Below are 22,037 nucleotides of genomic sequence, written 5' to 3'. Positions count from 1 at the left end.
TTGTCGACGAGACCCTGAGATCTCATAGCTCATGAGACGCTTTCATTTGTTATAGTGCTTTCTTTTGCCGAGACAAACAGGTCAATTGAGATCGTGTTGTGAATAGTTATTCGATACACAAGCCTTCGAAGTTATTCGGATCCAAACCCGCAAGCCGATAAGAAAGTCGACTCGATCTGACAAGTTTCCGGGATACTGATAATTCAATTATTTGGATGGTAGTTTTATTATTTCATTTAGTACAAAAATATATTTCACTATTTAGATATTTTTAGATCAAAGTGAAAAATATATACGAAATGAGTTCTATTATAATGTACATTTTGTAGTTATTCTTTTCACATCATATAATATATTGAATTAAGATCATAATAGGTCTTTTCAGAGAGATTCTTTTGACACCATCAGAATGGAACGGCCCATTGAGCTGGCCTATCGAACCGGCCTATTAAACCGGGCCAATTGTTAGACCCAAAGCCACTCCCGCGCGATCAAACCCTGAGCCGAACACACCGTTTCGTGTCATCGGGTGTCGAAATGACTGAAACACCCTCGACGCCTCCGAAAAAGGACGGCTCCGCCTGCTCCAGCGTTTTCGTATTTCCCCCCAAAGCACAGTGGCAGTATCGTTATTAGACCCCAACCACGGCCCCCTTTTCACTAACCAAAAACCCCAAGGCCGCTTCCCCTAATCTTCTACCATATTTCTGCGCGGCCCCTTCGATCGCTCGACGACCGCCGAAGGAGAGCGAAAGCGAGCGTATAAAAGGAGAGAGAGAGAGAGAGAGGGGGAAAAGAGGAGAAGAAGGCGGAGGAGAGAGAAGCCTTTTCTCCTCTTGAAATCGAATCCTCTCGCGGAGCTGAGAAGAGGGGAGCTAGGGTTTGGGAGAGGTCCCGCTCGCTCGTCTCTTCTCCCCTCCTTTCTGGGTTGTTCCGCACTTCGAGGGCACTTCGTTGGTGATCTCTCTAGGGTTTTCTTGCTGGATCTGGGCGTGCGGTCCCATGGCGGAGCGATTGAGGGATTTGAGCCAGCCGATCGATGTCCCCCTCCTTGATGCGACAGTGGCCGCTTTCTATGGGACGGGATCCAAGGAGGAGGTGCGTTTCCCGCTTGCGCCTGGCGTTCTTTTTGGTTCAGTTTCCTTCGTTTTAGGGTTCTTGGTGGCGGTTCGCTGCTCCCGGGTCGGTGGGTTTTGTCCTCCGGGGGTTGCTAGGACTTTGGATGGTATTGGGGGCACGCTTATAGCAACTTCATTTTTTCGGTTGAGTATCACAAGTAAACCGGGGATTGATTCAGGAAGAAAATGCCGCTCCTTTCTTTGCATTTTCTTGGAATGCCTCGATTGTGTGGTTATCGAATTTTATTTATTTTGTTCTTTGGTGTTAAAAAAAATGATCTGGTTATGCTGCCTCGTTGCTGTCGTCGCCTTTGAGTATAGCAACGAGCTTGTCTATTTGATTTGTTCTTGAGTTTATTTTTTTGGGTACATGGACCGTAAGGGCTAGTTCTAGCTCCTAATTTTTTATTTTATCTTATGTTTAATTACCTTTGATCTTTAATTTCTTTTGTGAAACCTTAGCTGATCTTTAGCTTGCTATTTGTTGCAGAGGTCAGCTGCAGATCAGATACTGCAGGAATTGCAGACCAACCCCGATACCTGGCTTCAAGTGGTTCACATTCTACAGAATTCACAAAGCTTGAACACTAAGTTTTTTGCACTCCAGGTTAGTTGGAAACAATTATGTGACTGTTTGAGGTAACATATTTTTTTCGATATGATGATATAAACCTGGACTTGTCATGGGTGAGAGAGTCTGGTGTGTAAATTGCACATTTAATTGGTTATCTTGTTAAGAGATTTAAAAGGCCATATCAGTGACAATTGCAGTGTTGCAGGGCAGTTTGCTATAGGTGTAAATGAGTTGAAATGTGCTAGGACTCTATATATCATGCTTCCGATTGTCAAAGAATGAGATGTAGATATGGATTATTATGTTCATGGAAAAGAATACAAGGGTATATAACTCTTGAAAAGGTGGTGTCTTCTTGATATCTTTTCCTTTTCTGTATAATTTGATCCACGGTTCACCTAAATGAATGAAGTGACAACAGTTTTGATGTTTCTTGTCTACAATGTGGAACAGGGGATGCTACTTATTTAAGATAGAAATGTTTTGTCTCTTTTCCAATTTACCTGTCAAAACACACATCAGAACATGGCCTTCTTCGTGGAAACAACATGGAGGTGACATGACGCTAATATAATAAAGGTTTAATAAAAGAAATAGGGGGTGGCTGATCTCAAACCTGCCAAAATAATGTATATGATCAAAGATTTTCTTAATTAGGTTGGTTGTAAGAACAAATTGCTCCTAAAAATGGAATTCTTATAGATGTACCACTTAGTTCCAAAACCAACCCGAGTGTCTCACTACATACCTTAGGTTCAAGTATGGTTCTTGCAACTGTGGGTACGTGGACAATGTCATCATGTGTGCCTATCAAATGGAAAAACTGAAATGATTGGCAGAATATTGCTCTCGGTAGTCATTTTGTTAGTCTGCCAGAAGGCATAATAAGATGCATTTTTAATATTTGATCTTGTAATTTTGTTTTGAACTTCTTTGTTTCTGTTACCTGATGTTAATGAGTAAAGCTTTAAAATTGAATATACATGTGCATATGCGTGTCTATTGTTCATGTCCTTTAGTTCTGGGTTAAATTTGGAGCCTTTTTGACCAGCCTAATTATTCCCTTCATAGGTACTAGAAAATGTCATTAAGTACAGATGGAATGCCTTGCCAGTTGAACAGAGAGATGGAATAAAGAATTATATATCTGAGGTTATTGTACAGGTAACTGTGGTTCTGTTTTCTGGTTTACATATAACATGCCTAGATCTTTTTCTTTATTACTTCTGTCCTAACTGTTCTTTGTGTTGTGGGACATTTTTGTGAATTCAATCAGCTTTCTAGTAATGAAGTTTCCTTCCGAAAAGAGCGGCTGTACGTCAATAAGCTTAATGTCATTTTAGTGCAGGTAATGGCAAGTATTTTTTACAGTCATCTTGTTCAGAGCCAGTAACTGTTAGCCTCTTCTGTCTATGAGTTATGCGATTTCAATTTTTTTTAGCACAATCTCTTATGTGTTGGGATCGAGATAATTATATTGTGTATCCTGAAGAGTAGGTTTTAAAGCATGAGTGGCCAGCCAGATGGCAGAGCTTCATTCCTGATCTTGTTTCAGCTGCGAAGAGTAGTGAAACTATATGTGAGAATTGCATGGCTATACTAAAGGTGTGTGTATATTTTTATGCAATCAGTCTTAATCTTAAGAGTATTTGCTAACATAGTTACTAATTACACAGCTTTTGAGTGAAGAAGTTTTTGATTTCTCTAGAGGAGAGATGACTCAACAAAAAATAAAAGAACTTAAGCAGTCTTTAAATAGGTATGATTTATCTAATCTTTGTGCTTTTTCATAATGTTTAACTGCCTTCTGTACTTGTTGCTGTACTCTGCTAAGTATTATATGTGCTATTACTTGAGTTGTCACACGAGATGGATTTCAGTGTCTCACTATTCAGGTTTGCATGGGTTATAGTATAGTCATAACCTTTTTGCTTCCTTAACATTTGCATTGATTAGATCAAATAGTTAAGACTTTGATGAATTGTTTTTTTATTGTATTGCTGTCCAAAGCACAGTTATCAAGATCGGTATGGGGGTTGACTAGGTTCACAATTTGGATTGATAGGATTGGATCAACAGGATCAGAGTCAGTAATGAAAAAATTCATACAAAAATAGCAAGATACAAGAAAAGCAAATAATATTTGAGAAAATATAATCTAATGTCAAATGAGCATTTTGTTTTTATATTTTATAAGATATTATCAGAAAAAATAAAAAAACTGAACAAATAAGGACTAGTTCACATCCTTTTTCTTTCTTTGTACCTTTTTTCTCCATCTCGAATTACAACTTAACACAACACAAACAATAAACAAAATGTTAATCTTTCATTTCACATGCTTAGTCATCAATTTTTTTATATCTTCTTAATTACAGCTTCTCTTTTCTCTATCCTGTCCTAGCACTTTCCTTTTTTCTATTTCTTCTGAGGCTGTGAAAGCAGCAAAAAATTGACCAAAATTTGTGAACTCCAGTTGAGTTCCATTGGTTCAGTCAGTACCACCTGATTTCTGGTTATGCGGGCAAAAACACTGCTATTGTTGGATGGGTTTTGGATGACACTGATAAATTGGGCTGCTCGGATCAGTTTTAATCAATATCACAAACTGTGTCCCAAAAGCAAGACTTCATTTTGGCAATGCCTTTCGTTCTTTAACAGAGCCACTGCAAGAGAGCTTTTGCAACTTCTTGTTTCTACTGCAAGGTGATTGCATGAGTGAATTCTGTTTGGCACTGTAACATTCTTAATCAATAGTAGAACTACAATTGATTATTAGTTGCAAGTAGGACCGAATGATGTCGGAAAATGTAGAAAGCCAGTTCTGATCCGGACATCTTCATGTTCTCAATTGTAGTCTTCCCTAGATTATAGCAAGGGCTGTGTGGTTTGGTGATGGTAGTCCATTCTAAAGTGGTAGGTAGAATTTGTAAAAGTAGAGGATTTCACTTTTGGAAAGATTCAAGTAGACAAATATCACTTTCAGAAAGATCCTCACTTTCTTGAATTCGACTTCAGTTGGACCTTTGCAGTCATTTACGGAAACTAAATTGTTCGTTTTATACAAAGAGAATTCATTGGAATTTAGTTCCAAATTTTGGATTTTGTACAAACGAATATTGATTCATCTAACCGACGGACAAAATGAACAACCTATGGTAAGTGAGAGCTAACTGGAAAATCTTGCTAGATTTGTCTTTACCTGAAAATTGTGAGAATGGGACCAGTTTTTATGTTTAAAATTATAAGTTTGTGAGGCTGAAATGACAAAATTATGATCAGATATGTCACACTCGGTAAACAGGTGTTTGCTGTTTTTCTTTGTTCTGCCTACCAAGCTTTTTTCTGCATCATTAGATATTTTAGTGTTTTCACTTTCATTCTGTTATGCAGAGTAGGGGTCATACAGAAGGTTTTTGTTTGTCGTTCTTATCATACTTCCATTAAGCTACTGCTTTGGCTAGTTTGTGTTGAATTTCTCTTGACCTGTAAGATCGGTTTTCCAATATGGGTAATATTAATATGCTTCAAAGTTCAATGTTTGAAATCCTATCTACTTTTTCATCTCATGCCATTCTAATGATAGTATTCAATGATGTTTTCTTGTTCTTTAGCACTTTTCACTTATCTAGTAACATTGGAACTTATGAATCTACACTTTGTCTTCAAAACAGTGAATTTCAACTCATTCATGAGTTATGCTTATACGTATTATCAGCGTCACAAAGAACAGAGCTTATCCGGGCTACCTTGGCAACGCTTCATGCTTTTTTGTCATGGATTCCACTTGGTTACATATTTGAATCTCCATTGGTTCGTGCTTTCATGACCATAAGCATCGATTTTGATGTTCTAGTTTGTGGTAGATGGTAAAAAAAATATTTTGATGTAGTTATGGTGGAGCTTATCTTTATTTTCTGTAATTCTTCTCAGCTCGAGATACTCTTGAAATTCTTTCCCATTGCATCATACCGGAACCTTACACTCCAGTGTTTGACAGAGGTACATGTCTATTATATTGCTTTTAAACTTGTGTTTTTTAATATTACCTTTTGATATGAAGAGCTTGCTGGATGTTTTATCTGAACTATGATGTAGTGTCAAAGTTTGTGCTAGACTCGGAATAGGACAAATTTCCCACAAGGAATTACATTTGGAGTAGGAGCTTAGGCTTGCCATTACCATCTTTGTTACTGCTGGTCTTTTCTTAGAACAGGATAGTAACAACTAATGCTAATTTACAGGTTGCAGCACTTCAATTTGGTGATTTTTATGACATGCAGTATGTAAAGATGTATACAATCTTTATGATACAATTGCAGGTATGTTTGCTGTGGTGGTTTTTTACTTTTGTATTAAATTTATATATTCCCTCATGACTATGACCTTGTTATGGACATTGCTATCTTGAATCGTATATTCTGTAGTTTTATATGGTGAGATTGTTTATTTGATGTGTAGACTATTATCCCAGCTGGTACAAATATCTCTGAAGCTTACACAAATGGTTCCAGTGAAGAGCAGGTATACCTTTGTTTCTTTGGGGATTAGCTGTTCAACGAATCAACCTCTGTCAGCTATTAGTTTGTTTCTTTATGACATCAAATGAACTATACTAACATATTTTTCCCTATGTAGGCTTTCATCCAAAATCTTGCACTGTTTTTTACTTCGTTTTGCAAGGTAGGTTCTCGTTCTTCCTTGATCATTTTCTTGAAACTAATTATTAGTTCCATACATGCAAGATTTATGTTCTCTTTGGTAGAATTATGATCCCATTATGGTTTCCAATATTATTCCTAGGAAGGGGTGCCTTGAGTCGTGGTTTTTTATTTTATTTAACATCATACTGAGTGTCATTTAAGCCATAGTTGGTTTGCTGCTGCCTTTATTGTGGTTTTATAATGTATTCGTTGATGTGGCTCTGAATTGAGATGTAAGCCTGTCAATGGAATTTGTGGCATCTTTTTATCATGTTTGTGACTTTTTTATTGTGCTTGATTCTTATGCAAATTTACTATTAAGTTGTTGTCATCTGTCTGAAACCATAAGTGCTGTGTCTAAGATTCAACAAGAGATTTTGGTTGTAATATTCTGCTGTTAGCATATGGGTATTGAAAGCAACTTATCAGTTAGAATTCACTGTGTTTATGGGGCTCTCTCTCCCTTTACAGTCTCACATACGAGTGCTCGAATCTACTCCTGAAAATAGAGCTGCATTATTGACGGGTCTTCAATACCTTATTAGTATCTCATATGTTGATGACACAGAGGTTTTCAAGGTATTGTGATGCCTATTCATTGTAATATAACAAAATATTTACAATGCATTGTAATCTGTGGTGGTCACTGTTTTATTGAATGTATGGGCAGGTTTGCTTGGACTACTGGAATCTACTGGTCCTAGAACTGTTTGAGGCACATCACAGCCTGGATATCCCTGTTGTTTCTGTGGGCTTGATGGGTCTTCAGGTATCTTTTTGTGGCATTTAAAGTTGGGAGAGTGTTTCTCTCTTTATCCACACACACACACACACACACACACACACACACACACACACATACATACATATATATATATATATATATATATATATATATATATATATATATATATATATATATATATATATATATATATATATATATATATATATATATATAAGGGAGTATGTTCCTATTCCTCTCCACTTTTATAGCATAACATTGAGGTATCGTCTCTTGTTAAAGTATCCAGGTCTACCTCCCTTTAAGTTGAGTAAATCTGTTTTGGTGTTAAAGTCACCTATATACTTCTACATTTTTATATTAACTACTTTATTTGTCATCCTCCGAAAAGTGTGTTCTGAAATTTTATTGTTTGGAAAATCTATCAGAGTGTTTTTATATGTATCTTTGTTGATCAAGCGTCTCAATGCACAATCTTAATTTTCAAATAAATGGATGTGGGATATGGAATTAAACATCTGCAGAGCTTCATCGAAAGTGTTCATTTTTAGGAGATATTTAGAATTTCATTTTATTTTAGAACTTTTAAGTTAGAAAAGGGACATGTGGGTAGTTTTGCACTAAGAAGCATGGACATGGAACGTAGACATGATACGACACGAATATGGTGACACGCCATTTTAAAAAAAATCAGGCATGGACACTGCTAGGACACATGTATTTTTAATATATATATATATATATATATATAATATTTGATTAACTTGAGTTTTATAGTGTTTATACTTAAATTTTATAAACTCCAGATATATGTTTAACAATATATGATTGATTTATGCTTCCTTGCAACAATCTCTAAATTTCTTTCTTTTCAATGTTGATGATCTGTCTCCATGTAGAATCTGAAGCAAATGGCCCTCTCACGAGGGCCACCCGATGAAGTGCATGGGAGCGAAGTGGGAGTGGTGTCGTGTCCCACAAGTATAAATGAAAATAAATAAAAAAGACACAATTGGACATGTGTCGGTCACGTGTCCGGCCATGCATACGTGTACGACATGTGTCAAAACGGACATGTCCCCCAAAAGCATGTGTCCGTGCTTCTTAGGTTTTGCATTAATATGTTTGAGGTTTTACCTCAATCATGCTTTTGAAGCAGATTTTGGTACTATGTTCATTACCATCGTGTTACTTATTGGCAAAATAAATTAGTGATGCTGCTTGAGTTCGTTCAACTGAATTGAATATTTTTGTGCCAATGCAATTATATCTTTCCTGCCGTTTGTTTTCGTGTAGTTTGTTTGTGATTTTATGATAGTGGCTCTCAACATGTTAATTTCTGACTGTCATAATTGGTTTCTTATTTTATATTGTCATGTTGATTAAACTACAATGGCTTTTTTGCAATACACCTTTTTATAATAACACTGCCTCTGGATTTTTCAGGCTACGTTGATCCCAGAGGTGGTTGATGGCCTTGGTTCGCCACTTCTTCAGAGACGACAGCTTTATTCAGATCCATTATCAAAATTAAGAACTCTCATGATTTGTCGAATGGCCAAACCAGAAGAGGTTTTGATTGTTGAAGATGAAAATGGAAACATAGTTCGTGAAACTATGAAAGACAATGATGTGCTTGTTCAATATAAGGTTTGTTCTTGATTCTTTTCCTGGAAACTTCAACAACGCGTCTCATTTTCTTCACCTACCATATATATGATTTTGATGGTCAACTTTGAAACTTCCTATGTAGCCCACAACGCTGAGTTCTTGATCTGATGACATTGTCCTGCATTCTGTGACTTAAATGTTCAAATAAGTGGCTTAAGCTTTTTAGGATCAAAATGCAATTCTATTGTCGGGAGGACAAACTTGCTAGAAAATTGTTTCTTTTTGGTATCTTAGTTGCTGAATTATTAAATTTGTTTTGATTTGCTTATGTATTGTGATTCACTGTTGCAGATCATGAGGGAAACACTAATATACTTGTCACATCTTGATCATGAGGACACAGAACAACAGGTACAACATAATGATGTATTTTTTTTTTCATTAATTTTGGCTATGAACAACAAGAATTTGGTTGGCATGGACTTGTTTTTCTGGCCTCAGATACCGTTTTTTGGTATCTTGAGTTGTAGAAAGAGTGTAGTTAGGCTATGAACAACAATAATTTGGTTGGCATGGACTTGTTTTTCTGGCCTCAGATACTGTTTTTTGGTATCTTGAGTTGTAGAAATAGTGTAGTTACTAGAAAAAGAGTGCATAAGTGTACTTCACAGTTGGTGGTTTAGTCAAGTTGGTGATTTTCTGGTCTATTAAGGGCATCACCAAGTTATGTGAATACTAGTATTTAGACTCGTGAGCTGCAAACCTTAGCAGGTTTCTAGTTCAGTATTTATATGACTTGTTAAACCATGTTACTGAGATGGACAAAGTCCTGTTGTCGCTCATTTCATAGTTGCTGGCTACATATGTTGGTCAATCTTGGTTTGTTGACATACAATGGCTAATCTAGGCTTCCTGCTTTTACTGAGAGGTGCCATACCTATATTTCATGTTATGTAAATTGCTCTAATAAGCGTCTGACTATATATTAATGGACATTATTTAGACAACTGTTTCTAGATGTTCCAGATTACTCATCTAACTTCATGAATGTAAAGAGACTATGCTTTTCTTGATGGGTTAATTAGGTTGATATTGACCAGAGAATGTGTGCACTTAAAACAAGAATTTTACTTGGTCTGTTCACCAAGGTTGTATTCTAGATCCTACTTATATATTTATATATAGACATATTTCCTTTTACTTGGCTTACTATGGTTGGTGCCTTATGTTCAAACAGAAGAATCTTTGTTGAGCCTGTTGCAGTAGGTCTTAAAATTGAGTAATCATTTCTACTTTTCTCTCTCTTTCTAGACAGGTTGTTAGTTTAACTAATTTGACACTAGTATTGCTGTGCTTGTATATAAGGAATTAATCTAGCTCTTAGTTTTGCAACTAATATTTTTGTACCTAGTTCAGTTAAGAGCTTATTTCGCACATGTGTTATGTGATTATTGTGACAGAATTTCTCTTTTTACAAATCCATATATTATTCACAATTGTCTTGGCCATACAGAAGTTCTATAAATTGTTCATGATTGGCCTTGCCTTTGAATCATTTGGGTGTAACTACTGAATTTTTGCTGTTAAAACTTAATAATTTGTTGGCTTTTGTTTCTTTTCTCAGTGTTTTTTTAATCCAGTTCTATGTTGCTTGATGTTATCTGGTCTTCTTTGCTAATAGCAATTTGATTTTATATATAATTTTGGTTTTAGATGTTGAAGAAGTTGAGTAAACAACTGAGTGGGGAGGAATGGTCTTGGAACAACTTAAACACATTGTGCTGGGCTATTGGATCGATATCTGGTTCAATGATGGAGGAGCAGGTACACTCTCTGATGATGATGATGCTTGCACTTCATGGAGAATGTACTCTTAGGCTTCTGGTTCCTTTGTCTTGGATAATTTGATTTTTGTGTTTTGGTGAATGATGACTACTGTTTTGCTGGGAACTTCTTTTTCTTGTTCGAGAGGTTTATATTCTTGGTTAAGTTTGGATCTCTTAGTAAGTCTTCTCAGATATGGTAAATGCCACGAACTATGATATGACTAGTTGCTTTCAGAGGATATGATAAACTATACATATGTTACTATTTTCTGTGGAGAGTTGAATACTAATATAAATCGAAAAAGGAAAAACAGCCGTGTTTTGGTATTGGAAAGTTGAGCAAAAACCTTCTACTTTAGAGGTTTAGATGTGCCTTTTGCAGGTTATTTATGACAAAGCATAAGATCTTTGTCTACATAATGACTAAATCTTCTGCAAAATTCAACATAGTATTTGGTTTCTCACTTTCTTGCTTTTGTACATATAATATATCTTTTTCCTAAATATTTTAGAGATATTTATATTTGTTAAGCTTTGTCTTTTCTGTTGTTGAAATGCTTCTCTGCAAATTTTTTGAACTTTTTCAGTAACTAATGTTTATTTTATTTATAATGGTCTTAATCTTGCCAGGAAAATAGATTTCTAGTTATGGTCATTCGTGATTTGCTGAATCTTTGTGAAATTACAAAAGGAAAAGATAACAAAGCTGTGATTGCAAGCAACATCATGTGAGCTAATTGCTTCTTTTACATTGTTATTTCATTCCGTTTGATAATTTTGTCTTTAACCCGTGCAGTTGTTTGGTATAAATTTTAGGTATGTTGTAGGACAGTATCCAAGGTTTCTTCGAGCCCACTGGAAGTTCCTGAAAACAGTTGTGAATAAATTGTTTGAGTTTATGCATGAAACTCATCCAGGAGTTCAGGTGATTGTTTTTTGCTTCTTGTTTCTGAGTTTTCAGAGTTTATGTAGTTACTGCTACAAGATTTTGCGTTGATTCAGTTTGGGCTGTGGAGCGGCATATATGCAGAAGACAATTTAGAAGTTCAAAAAATACTTAGCACTTTACTGCTGGATTTTGAATATGTTGGTCATGTGAAAATTAGTGCACCAAACTTTTAACTTAAATAACTAGATGGTGTAATTGTGTGTTTTTTTTCAATTTGTTACAGACACATTTACAATTTATTATGAAAATATTTATATTAAATTTCTTTCTGGATGCTTGATGCAAATTAGCTCAATCTGGAAGAATTAGATTTTGAGCTTTGAGATAATGTTTTTAAACTTAATGTTTAGCCTGAGACTTTGGTTTTTGCCCCTTCAGCTGAAACTACTGTCTGTAGGACTTAATCAGCTTGTAATTCAAAATTATAGAACATGCTGGAACCATGAAAACTTAGGGTTCCGGTTGGTTACAAGTCTCCATAGTTGTTGGCTTTTAAGTGGTTCTTTTATCCGTAGCCACCAAGTCTATTAATCCGATCTGTCATTTAAGCGCTTGCATTATTTACATCTCCAGTTAGTTGTATTGGTTGATACTGGTCACACTGAATTTAATTTTCCAAATTGTCTAAATATCATATGGAATTTGATGTACAGCCTATGATTTGATCCATTTAAATTGCTATGTACTGAATTTTATCTCATTTTCAGGACATGGCTTGTGATACTTTTCTGAAAATTGTCCAGAAATGCAAGCGGAAGTTTGTGATCACACAGGTAAGTTAAACTTTGCTTGTTAATAATAGTAGTGGAATTCCTTTTTCTGTCCCTGTGAATAGTTCTCTACTCAATAGTAGTGGAATGCAGTAAATAAATACGTGTTGGAGTTCATTAGGAATAGTTGAAAAGCTGAGAAAAGCTTATTGCATACTCAGAAAATAGATGAAAATGGTGGTTAGCTTTACTCTCTGGTTAGGGTTCATATTGAATTTTATGGTTGAATCATTATGGTTTGGATACTGGCTCTTTTTCAGTGCTTCTGTCAATTTGTAATTATGCCCTTCAATGGACTGTTATAAAACACAAAATAACGAGTGCATTTTAAAGGCCAGTAAATAATGTGTCCCTTCTGGTAAGCATGTCAAACTCTTGGGTCACCAATTCTGCCAAACAGCTATCGACATATAGCTATGTGGCATATCACAGTACAGTTCATTACTGTAATATGTGCATCTTTTTAGGCAAAGTGCTTGAATGATGGTTGTGTCAGCAATGACAAAATGAGCACAACCTAGTTGTTGGCCCTTCTTAAGAATTGGCTTTGCTGTACAATAATCTTACACTTGGACCAGCAGAAGCTCTGCATATGTTACAGCAGAAGCTGTAATATGCTCAACTCCTTTCTTCCTTGTAATAGTTGTGGGGGAATTTCTCATATTTCTTGCATTTGGAGAGTGCAAAAATTGATGCTGATGAAGTATCCTGACATATTCATGCATTTTGAACCCCTCTAAAGCAAAATTTTTTTTTTTTGACAAATCTAATTCAGTGCCAAGCTTTAAACCTTTTGCAAGGCATACATTTGAAGTAATCTTCTTTTATTTTAAAACTTGAAAGTAACATCTGATTTCATTTAAGAAGTATTATTCACCTCATTATGTGGCTTGATGATTTGGTTATTAAGAAGGTGACATCTTTATAAGGTGACTTTGTTCTGATCTTGGCATCTGCTTACCTGCTTGGTTTATTTTGTCTGCTCATGGTGATTGGGATCTTCTATCTTGATGTCTTTGGATATTTGAGAATATATGTTGAATAATATGAAACTGCACTCTCAGTGGTTTCTTATGGATAATTTGTTGGGGTTGGGGTCCATATTATTATTATTATTATTATTATTATTATTATTATTATTATTATTATTATTATTATTATTATTATTATTATTATTATTATTATTATTATTATTATTATTATTATTATTATTATTATTATTATTATTATTATTATTATTATTATTATTATTATTATTATTATTATTATTATTATTATTATTATTATTATTATTATTATTATTATTATTATTATTATTATTATTATTATTATTATTATTATTATTATTATTATTATTATTATTATTATTATTATTATTATTATTATTATTATTATTATTATTATTATTATTATTATTATTATTATTATTATTATTATTATTATTATTATTATTATTATTATTATTATTATTATTATTATTATTATTATTATTATTATTATTATTATTATTATTATTATTATTATTATTATTATTATTATTATTATTATTATTATTATTATTATTATTATTATTATTATTATTATTATTATTATTATTATTATTATTATTATTATTATTATTATTATTATTATTATTATTATTATTATTATTATTATTATTATTATTATTATTATTATTATTATTATTATTATTATTATTATTATTATTATTATTATTATTATTATTATTATTATTATTATTATTATTATTATTATTATTATTATTATTATTATTATTATTATTATTATTATTATTATTATTATTATTATTATTATTATTATTATTATTATTATTATTATTATTATTATTATTATTATTATTATTATTATTATTATTATTATTATTATTATTATTATTATTATTATTATTATTATTATTATTATTATTATTATTATTATTATTATTATTATTATTATTATTATTATTATTATTATTATTATTATTATTATTATTATTATTATTATTATTATTATTATTATTATTATTATTATTATTATTATTATTATTATTATTATTATTATTATTATTATTATTATTATTATTATTATTATTATTATTATGTGTTTTGGTAGTCATAGAGTTCAGTCAGCATCAAAGATACTCTATTAGGACAAACATGTATGCATGAGTATATCTTATGGACAGAATGTTGTCTGATGATGCAGGTTGGAGAGAATGAGCCATTTGTCTCCGAGCTTCTATCTAGTCTACCAACTACAGTTTCGGATCTTCAGCCTCACCAGATTCATTCATTTTATGAATCTGTAAGCATAAACATTTAATATTTATATTGCAACCCCTTTTTTCTTATGAATATACAATTTTCTTGACCATATTTTTCTACCGTGGCTTAATGCAGGTTGGTCACATGATTCAAGCAGAATCTGATGCTACTAAGAGAGACGAATATCTGAAAAGGTTAATGGATCTTCCTAATCAGGTAAATACCACCCTTTGATCTAAGTATCTTATTTCTAATCTTTTATAGTTTTTACAGTCATATGCTAAGTTATAAAATATTAATATCACATGTAGTGATGGCCTTTACCACAATGTATGATTATTGTAGAAATGGGCTGAAATCATTGGACAAGCCAGCCGTAGTGTTGATGTCCTGAAAGATCAAGATGTCATAAGAGCAGTTCTGAACATATTGCAGGTACCTATGGAAAATGTTTTTTCAATTTTGCAAATGACAATATGAGTACTAGTGACTAGTTGAGATTACTACGTTGGTTCACAATTATTATTGCAATTATTATTGTCAATTTTTCAATTGACAATATGATTACTACGACCTTATAGATAAGGTCGTAGTCTAGCAGTTCATATTTCTTATTGTTTCTTATATGTCATAATGTTTTTATCTAAATGTCTTTTTTATTTTTATATCCATGTCCTAATTTTGACTTTCTGGCTTGCTGTTATCCATATCCTAACATCTATTTTAATAACAGTTCAATATGTCTTAATCAGAATATATTTTTTAATATTTTGTAGTAATCTCTGTAATAATGATATTTTGCGTATGCATATATCCATATTTGTCTGGTTATCAAATTTTTTTGTAGGTGTCCTGGGAGAGATAGGTAAATATTTTATGCTGGAATTTAAATTAGAGTTGCTCAGAGGGTAGTGAGAGAACCACTCCAGTAACTCTTTTATTTTATGAAAAACTACAGAGTTGTAAAGGATATGATGGTCCTATAGTTATGGGTAGATTATTATTGGTAGGACAAAATAACAAGAGCAACCTTAAAGGTTGGACCTTGAGGCAGCTTCTGCTGGTTCACACTTTTATTTTTCCAGTTTTCTGTCTGTAAACAAAATGCTGCATAAGTCCTTTTCTATGTCTAATAACTAGTTAGTTTCTATTCCAATTTGTAACACAGATAAATCCATAATCACTTTCCTCATGTATTTGACTACTTGCAGAAATGACTCTATTAGTGACATAGCTATTAGTAGCTTTTTGATGTTATAGTTATGATTTCTTTTAAAGTTTAATATGACAGTTACTAATCTTGTGTGTTTGATGATACTTGACAGACAAATACAAGTGCTGCTAGTTCTCTTGGAACATATTTCTTCCCGCAAATATCTCTAATATTCTTGGACATGCTTACCGTATACAGGTGCACTAGTAGTAGTCATCTTTTGCTGGTTTGGGCTTTTAGAATTTAAGAGATGAAAACATAGGACATTGTAACATTTTGTTCCTGTGTGGTGTAATTAATGTATTGAAACATAAATCTTTGCTCAAATATTTTTCCAATACTATTAACCTGTTGATATTATTCTTCTTTACAGAATGTACAGTGAGTTAATATCAAATAGTATTGCAGAAGGAGGGCCTTTTGCTTCAAAAACATCCTTTGTGAAGCTTTTACGGTATGAATCAACAGTTTGTCTTCTTGATGCAAATTATTATTATTTGATTATTTAGTTTTCTTGGAATTTATTATATTTTTAAATATTTAATAACAGATCTGTAAAGCGGGAGACACTCAAGCTGATTGAGACATTTGTAGACAAAGCTGAAGATCAACCACATATTGGAAAGCAGTTTGTGCCACCAATGATGGATCCTGTCCTTGGTGACTATGCTAGAAACCTGCCAGATGCCAGAGAATCTGAAGTTTTGTCACTCTTTGCAACAATTATAAACAAGTATGTTTGGATTCCACAGATTCTTCCCTGCATTCTTGTTTATCTATCGCCTGGTTAGCTTATAATTGTTGGTTATGTACATTCATATTCATCTTTTCTTGCTATAAATGAATGTTAGAGTTTAGTCTCACAAGGAGTGCACAAGAACAATCATTCCTTCACTGCAAAAGAACTTTGATGCACTTGGTCATGTCTTGTTCATTGTCTTGCTGTACCTCTGCAATTGTGATTTAGGTGTACTGCTTTTCAAATTGGTTCAACTGGATCAGGTTGCGAAATATCATTGGCGTGTCAGTTGGAAAACAGGACCTTATCTATTTTGGTCATTGTTCATGTGTATCAGATGGTTTTACCTGCCAAAACAGAAGGTTTTATTTGAATAATTACCTCTCTAATCACTATACAGTCATCAAATGGGTCTGCATGCAGTTCTTTTCTTTTTTAACCGAGTATCTGGATTTTCTACAGCTGTATATATTATTCCAATGTGGTATGCCTTTTCTGCACTGTTTCTTGAGCTTCCAAAAATCTTGATATTCCTATAAATCCATATGACAACTGATATACCAACACCCTGTTATTTATAAACATTTGCAAAAACATTGTCCATCTTTGTTTGTCTGGTACTTCTTAAATCTGTCCCTTGCTTGTCTGGTACTTCCAACCATTTGTTTTGTTTCATCTTATAGAATAGGGCAACACAGTTTCTTATGCCCCTTAGTTGAAGATGATTAGTCTGTTTTAGCGATTCCTGGTTCCAACAAATTATGGAGACACATTTCTGTAGTGTGTTTAAAGTCTATCTATAAAGGAACTTGGCCGAATTGTTTGGCATCCTTTGATTGGCAAAGGCATTCATGTGTTTGGGTCTTTGTCGGTTCTATACCGTCTATTGAGTGGGCATCTCTAATATGTTCTATGCAGTTAAGATTGACTTGAGATTAACGATGGTTCATTGTGGAATCCCATTTCTGCTTTTCCATGGTTGTGCTTGCTGTAGGTTGTCTGACTAGGATTCTTAGGGGTTTCGCATGTGTGAGTGCATGTGGTCAAGTTTCTTAGAGGTAGTTAATTGATTGTATGGGATTTATTTCCTGCTAATGAGCACCAACCGTAGGAAAAGTAATACTGACTATATATATATATATATATGTATATATGTATATAAATATGCATATGTATACAGGACATGGATGATCCAATGGTCTTGAAATCATGTTAGGCTTGCATGGGATGTCACATTATGGATCTTTTTGTTTTAAACATGGACAATTAATTACTAGATTTTTTTTTGGATGTTTTCATATTCAGGAACTTCATTTCTTAATTCAATCTGATGTGTATAGATTAAATTGATTCATCTTGACTTTATAATTGATCCACTCCAATTTGCTTATTCTTTGTTACTTATGCATCAACTTGCTGGTTTCTTTCCTTTGTACTGATTTCAAATTTGATTTGCGTAGATACAAAGGTGTTATGATGGAGTATGTACCTCGCATATTTGAAGCTGTTTTTCAGTGCACTCTAGAGGTAAGTGTATGCAGTTCGGATAACATCTCAGATCTTGAAGGTTGTGTCATCCTGCTACAAGCCTCTGCTTCTCTGTTACAGATGATTACCAAAAATTTTGAGGACTATCCAGAGCATCGCCTTAAGTTCTTCTCTTTATTGCGTGCGATTGGTACCCATTGTTTTCAAGCCTTAATTCAACTCTCAAGTCAGGTAAGTGATACATATGCACAAGTATGTGCACATCTTAAGTTTTCTGATGTGTTCCTGTTCTGTGTCAGCAATTAGAACTTGTGATGAATTCAATCATCTGGGCTTTTCGGCATACTGAAAGGAATATTGCTGAGACTGGCCTCAGTCTTTTGTTGGAGTTGCTGAAGAATTTTCAGGTTTGGCAGCTGATCCAAATTAGGTCATCTTCTTAAGAAGTGCATTATCTTACCATCAGTATCTTACCATCTGATATGATTTACTTCTGACAGGTTTCGGAGTTCTGTAACCAATTCTATAGAACGTATTATTTGAAAATTGAGCAAGAAATTTTTGCTGTTCTGACAGATGCATTCCATAAGCCTGGCTTTAAGCTACATGTTTTAGTGCTTCAGCATTTGTTTTGCTTGGTAAGAAGTGAATACTTTATTTCCTTTTGTGCTGTCTTTAAGCTGAGTTTTGGTTAAATTTCAGGTTGACTCTGGTGCACTAACAGAGCCACTATGGGATGCTTCTACAGTTCCATATCCATACCCAAATAATACAATGTTTGTTCGTGATTACACCATAAAACTATTAGGATCATCCTTTCCAAATATGACAGCAGCAGAGGTAGGGATGCGATTCTCATCTTAATAATTGTTTCCTTATGTTTACTTTTTGTGAAAGCTTGGTAATTGTGAAGTTTTTCTTTTACCAGATAACACAATTCGTTGGTGGATTATTTGAATCAAGAAATGATCTCCCAACTTTCAAGAACCATATGCGAGACTTTCTCGTGCAATCAAAAAAGTTTTCTGCTCAGGTATTGCAAGTGGCTAATGTTAAATGCATAACTTATCCCACTGATTTGTGATGTAGTAGAGCATGCTATATTGCTGTGAGATAAAGGTCTTAGACTATTCTATATTGCTTGCAGTAGTTAATGCAAAACTTTATGAGATGCCAACATTATATAAAATTTCTCTAGCTTCACAGTGCATTCCACTCTATCATACATATTTGAAATGCAGAAACTCCTGCACAAGGTTGAGATACAGAAGGTTATTTCTATAGGGTGGCTCCTCATACCAAATTGTGTTTTGGAACTTGGATAATAGGATTTTTAGGTGTACATTGGGTTGGGAAATTGAGGATGAAAACAAATGATCAAATTTAATTTCTCAAGCATGCAACTCAAATGATCCTTGTTATGATCAAGGTTCTCAATTTCGGTCCGTGCCAATGTACCATACTGAGATGTACCGACGGTATGCTATGGTGCACTGGCGGTATGCCCAAAAAGAGCTAAAAATCCTCTAAAAATACTGGGGCGTATCGATCGGTATGCCTTGGTAACGATCGAAATCTGAGACGTACCAACTAGTATGCCTCGATAATGGTCGGATTTCGATTGTTACCGTCCAATACAGACTCTGTATCGCTCGATACGAGGTCAAAACACTGGTATCGCCCAGTAGAGGGCAGTCCGCGTACTAGTATCCTCTCGGACCAGTACATACCGCCCTTACTGGGTGGTACACATCAAAATAAAAAACCATGGTTATGATGATGTTTTGGGTTGTGTTTCGTTGGCTTCCATACCTTGTGCTTTTGATGGAATGTTCAAGGCTGTCCTGGTCATATTTGGTTATATTTATTTACTTTGGTTGGTGTGTTTTGCTATTTTTCAACTAATCTTTTAGGGTTTTTAGGCAAGTTTGCTTTGTGATGGAATTCAGTGCCAGCTCTTTGGGTTGATGCACATTAATAAACTGTCAAATCCTCATTTTTGTTCTTAGTGATGTTCTACAGCTGATAAAACATCATTTTAGAAAAATGGTATCTCATATTGTTTATGATTCTATCTATTCATATAACATCAATGATATATATATATATATATATATACACACACACACACACACACACACACACACGCTTGGAGATTTGACCCTTGCTCGCCATCCATATTTTGATTCCACAGGATAACAAGGATCTTTATGCTGAGGAGACTGCAGCACAAAGAGAAAGGGAACGCCAGAGAATGTTGTCGATTCCTGGAATGATTGCCCCTAGTGAGCTGCAGGATGAGATGGTAGATTCATAAGTTCTGGTGGCTTTGCAGGCACTAATTCCACAGATTCTTTTTTCTTGTTTCCTAATTCCAGTGGGTGCCTCGCATCGTTTGGCCGATTTCCTGCCACAGATGGTCGAGGCTTTCTCAATTTCTAATTTGATATACACCCCCTCTACTGATTTGCTATGCTGGGAAGATAAGAAGGCAGTTGTCTGTCAAGAGAGAGCTATTTGGACTGCGGGTGATACTTACAGGTCTGTAACTAATGCCTTGTTGGAGTGGCTGCAGCTTCTTGGCAGAATGTATTTGCTGGTATGGGGGAGAATAGTGTTGTAGCAGCAACAGCAGCAGCTTGTCGTACCTATTTGGTGATAGGTGGGAGTAGATGATGTGTCATCAACCATAGTGCCATACAGTGTGTTTTGGATTTGGCCCTTTGTAATCAAGAGGAGCATCATTCTTAAGTCTCATCATTTCAACTTGGGATAGGTTTCTTTCCTCCCTTTTGTTATTAGTCTACATACATTTTATCTATCTGTCTCTATATATATATCCTTGTGTTGACATGCAGTAAAACCTAGTGCGTGCTGTTGCTGATTAGTACAGTACATTGTCAACTTGTGAGGGCTACGGTTAAATCCTAAATTGAAAGGTAAGACTATGGAATCGTTGGCAATTAATATTTTTCTTAGTAGTAGTAAGTGATTTTAATGTGTATGAAATGATGCTAATGACATGTGCAACAATGTCGGAATATCTTGTTTTCTGGGTGGTATATGATGGTGTTTTTTCTCCGCAAATTTTGCTGCAGTAATGTTCAACACTTTCTTGAACATAAATAATTGTGAAAATAATGATGGGCTGTGGGATTTTGATTCTACGTCGATGTTTTTTAACGTCCTTAAAAGAAAGAAGCAAAACATAAGTTGTTCTTTCGATGCGAGATAAAGAGCTCGGTGACGAAAGATGTGGTGGGTTAGAGGTCTTGGCCTTCTCTCCTATTACGCAAGAACTTGGGAGATTAATGCTTCTGGTGCTGTTTGGATGTGACGTGGCCAATGTCGCAGATGTGGTAGAGAGAGAGAGAGAGAGAGAGAGAGAGAGAGTCTTAAAAGAGCCCGCACAACTATAATCAAATAAAGCTAGCACGCTCTCCTCGGGCTTCGAAAGGCTACACTTCCCTCCTTTTCGCTCTATGTAAGTCGGTACCATCCAAGGGTTTCGATTAAGGTTTCCAACTCAGGTTTTCTTTAATCGTCCTTTGGAAGGGTTTTCGATGTTGCTCGTGTTTCTTTGGCGATTTCTCCTGGAACTGATCGCAGGAAACGTCTGCAATTGGCGACGGCGAAAGATCCGAGGGTGTGCCTCTTCGCTGAAGACGACAGAGTTCGAGGTCCGGAAAGGTACGATCTTCTCGGTTTTGTCTTTCTATTAGTCGTATCGCTTGAAAACCCTGAGTCTTGATTAACAGAACCCATCGTCTTGATTAGCTTATCCATGTTTTTTGCCGGGTTCTTTGCTTATTATTGGATTTGGTTTGAGCTGTGACGGTGTATTGAAAGTCTTTGTTTGAGACCTACCTCTGTCTCTCATTTTATTTTTGAAAGCCTGCTATACATGAGTCGATTTTATCTGTGAACTCGGTCTCATTTTTATTTTGCATACGTGAGTCGATTCATTCTCATCTTGTGTGCTCTATCATCTCCCTCGTGAGTCATTCATCATGTTTGTTTCCTAATTTTGTTACAAC

General features: G+C 34.5%; 1 protein-coding gene across 1 annotated transcript; it reads left to right on the top strand.

Moving 5' to 3' along the window:
- The first annotated feature begins 708 nt into the window (after positions 1-708).
- LOC135620292 (protein EXPORTIN 1A-like) lies at positions 709-20,819 on the top strand. Its single transcript, XM_065123139.1, has 32 exons — positions 709-1,098; positions 1,609-1,725; positions 2,764-2,856; positions 2,969-3,040; positions 3,190-3,297; positions 3,369-3,451; positions 5,367-5,505; positions 5,626-5,694; positions 5,937-6,014; positions 6,154-6,216; positions 6,331-6,375; positions 6,867-6,974; positions 7,066-7,164; positions 8,587-8,790; positions 9,103-9,162; positions 10,465-10,575; positions 11,208-11,305; positions 11,394-11,502; positions 12,234-12,299; positions 14,502-14,600; positions 14,696-14,776; positions 14,906-14,995; positions 15,886-15,971; positions 16,147-16,227; positions 16,324-16,506; positions 17,973-18,039; positions 18,121-18,231; positions 18,300-18,407; positions 18,501-18,638; positions 18,703-18,840; positions 18,929-19,033; positions 20,195-20,819. The coding sequence occupies exons 1-32, from the start codon at positions 1,003-1,005 to the stop codon at positions 20,315-20,317; spliced, it is 3,228 nt and encodes a 1,075-aa protein (XP_064979211.1). The 5' UTR covers positions 709-1,002; the 3' UTR covers positions 20,318-20,819.
- Positions 20,820-22,037: the final 1,218 nt, after the last annotated feature.

The sequence above is a fragment of the Musa acuminata genome, chromosome BXJ2-8 (genome assembly GCF_036884655.1).
Source record: "Musa acuminata AAA Group cultivar baxijiao chromosome BXJ2-8, Cavendish_Baxijiao_AAA, whole genome shotgun sequence".
In the NCBI taxonomy this organism is placed as follows: Eukaryota; Viridiplantae; Streptophyta; class Magnoliopsida; order Zingiberales; family Musaceae; genus Musa; species Musa acuminata.
This window is presented reverse-complemented; position numbering and strand designations above follow the sequence as displayed.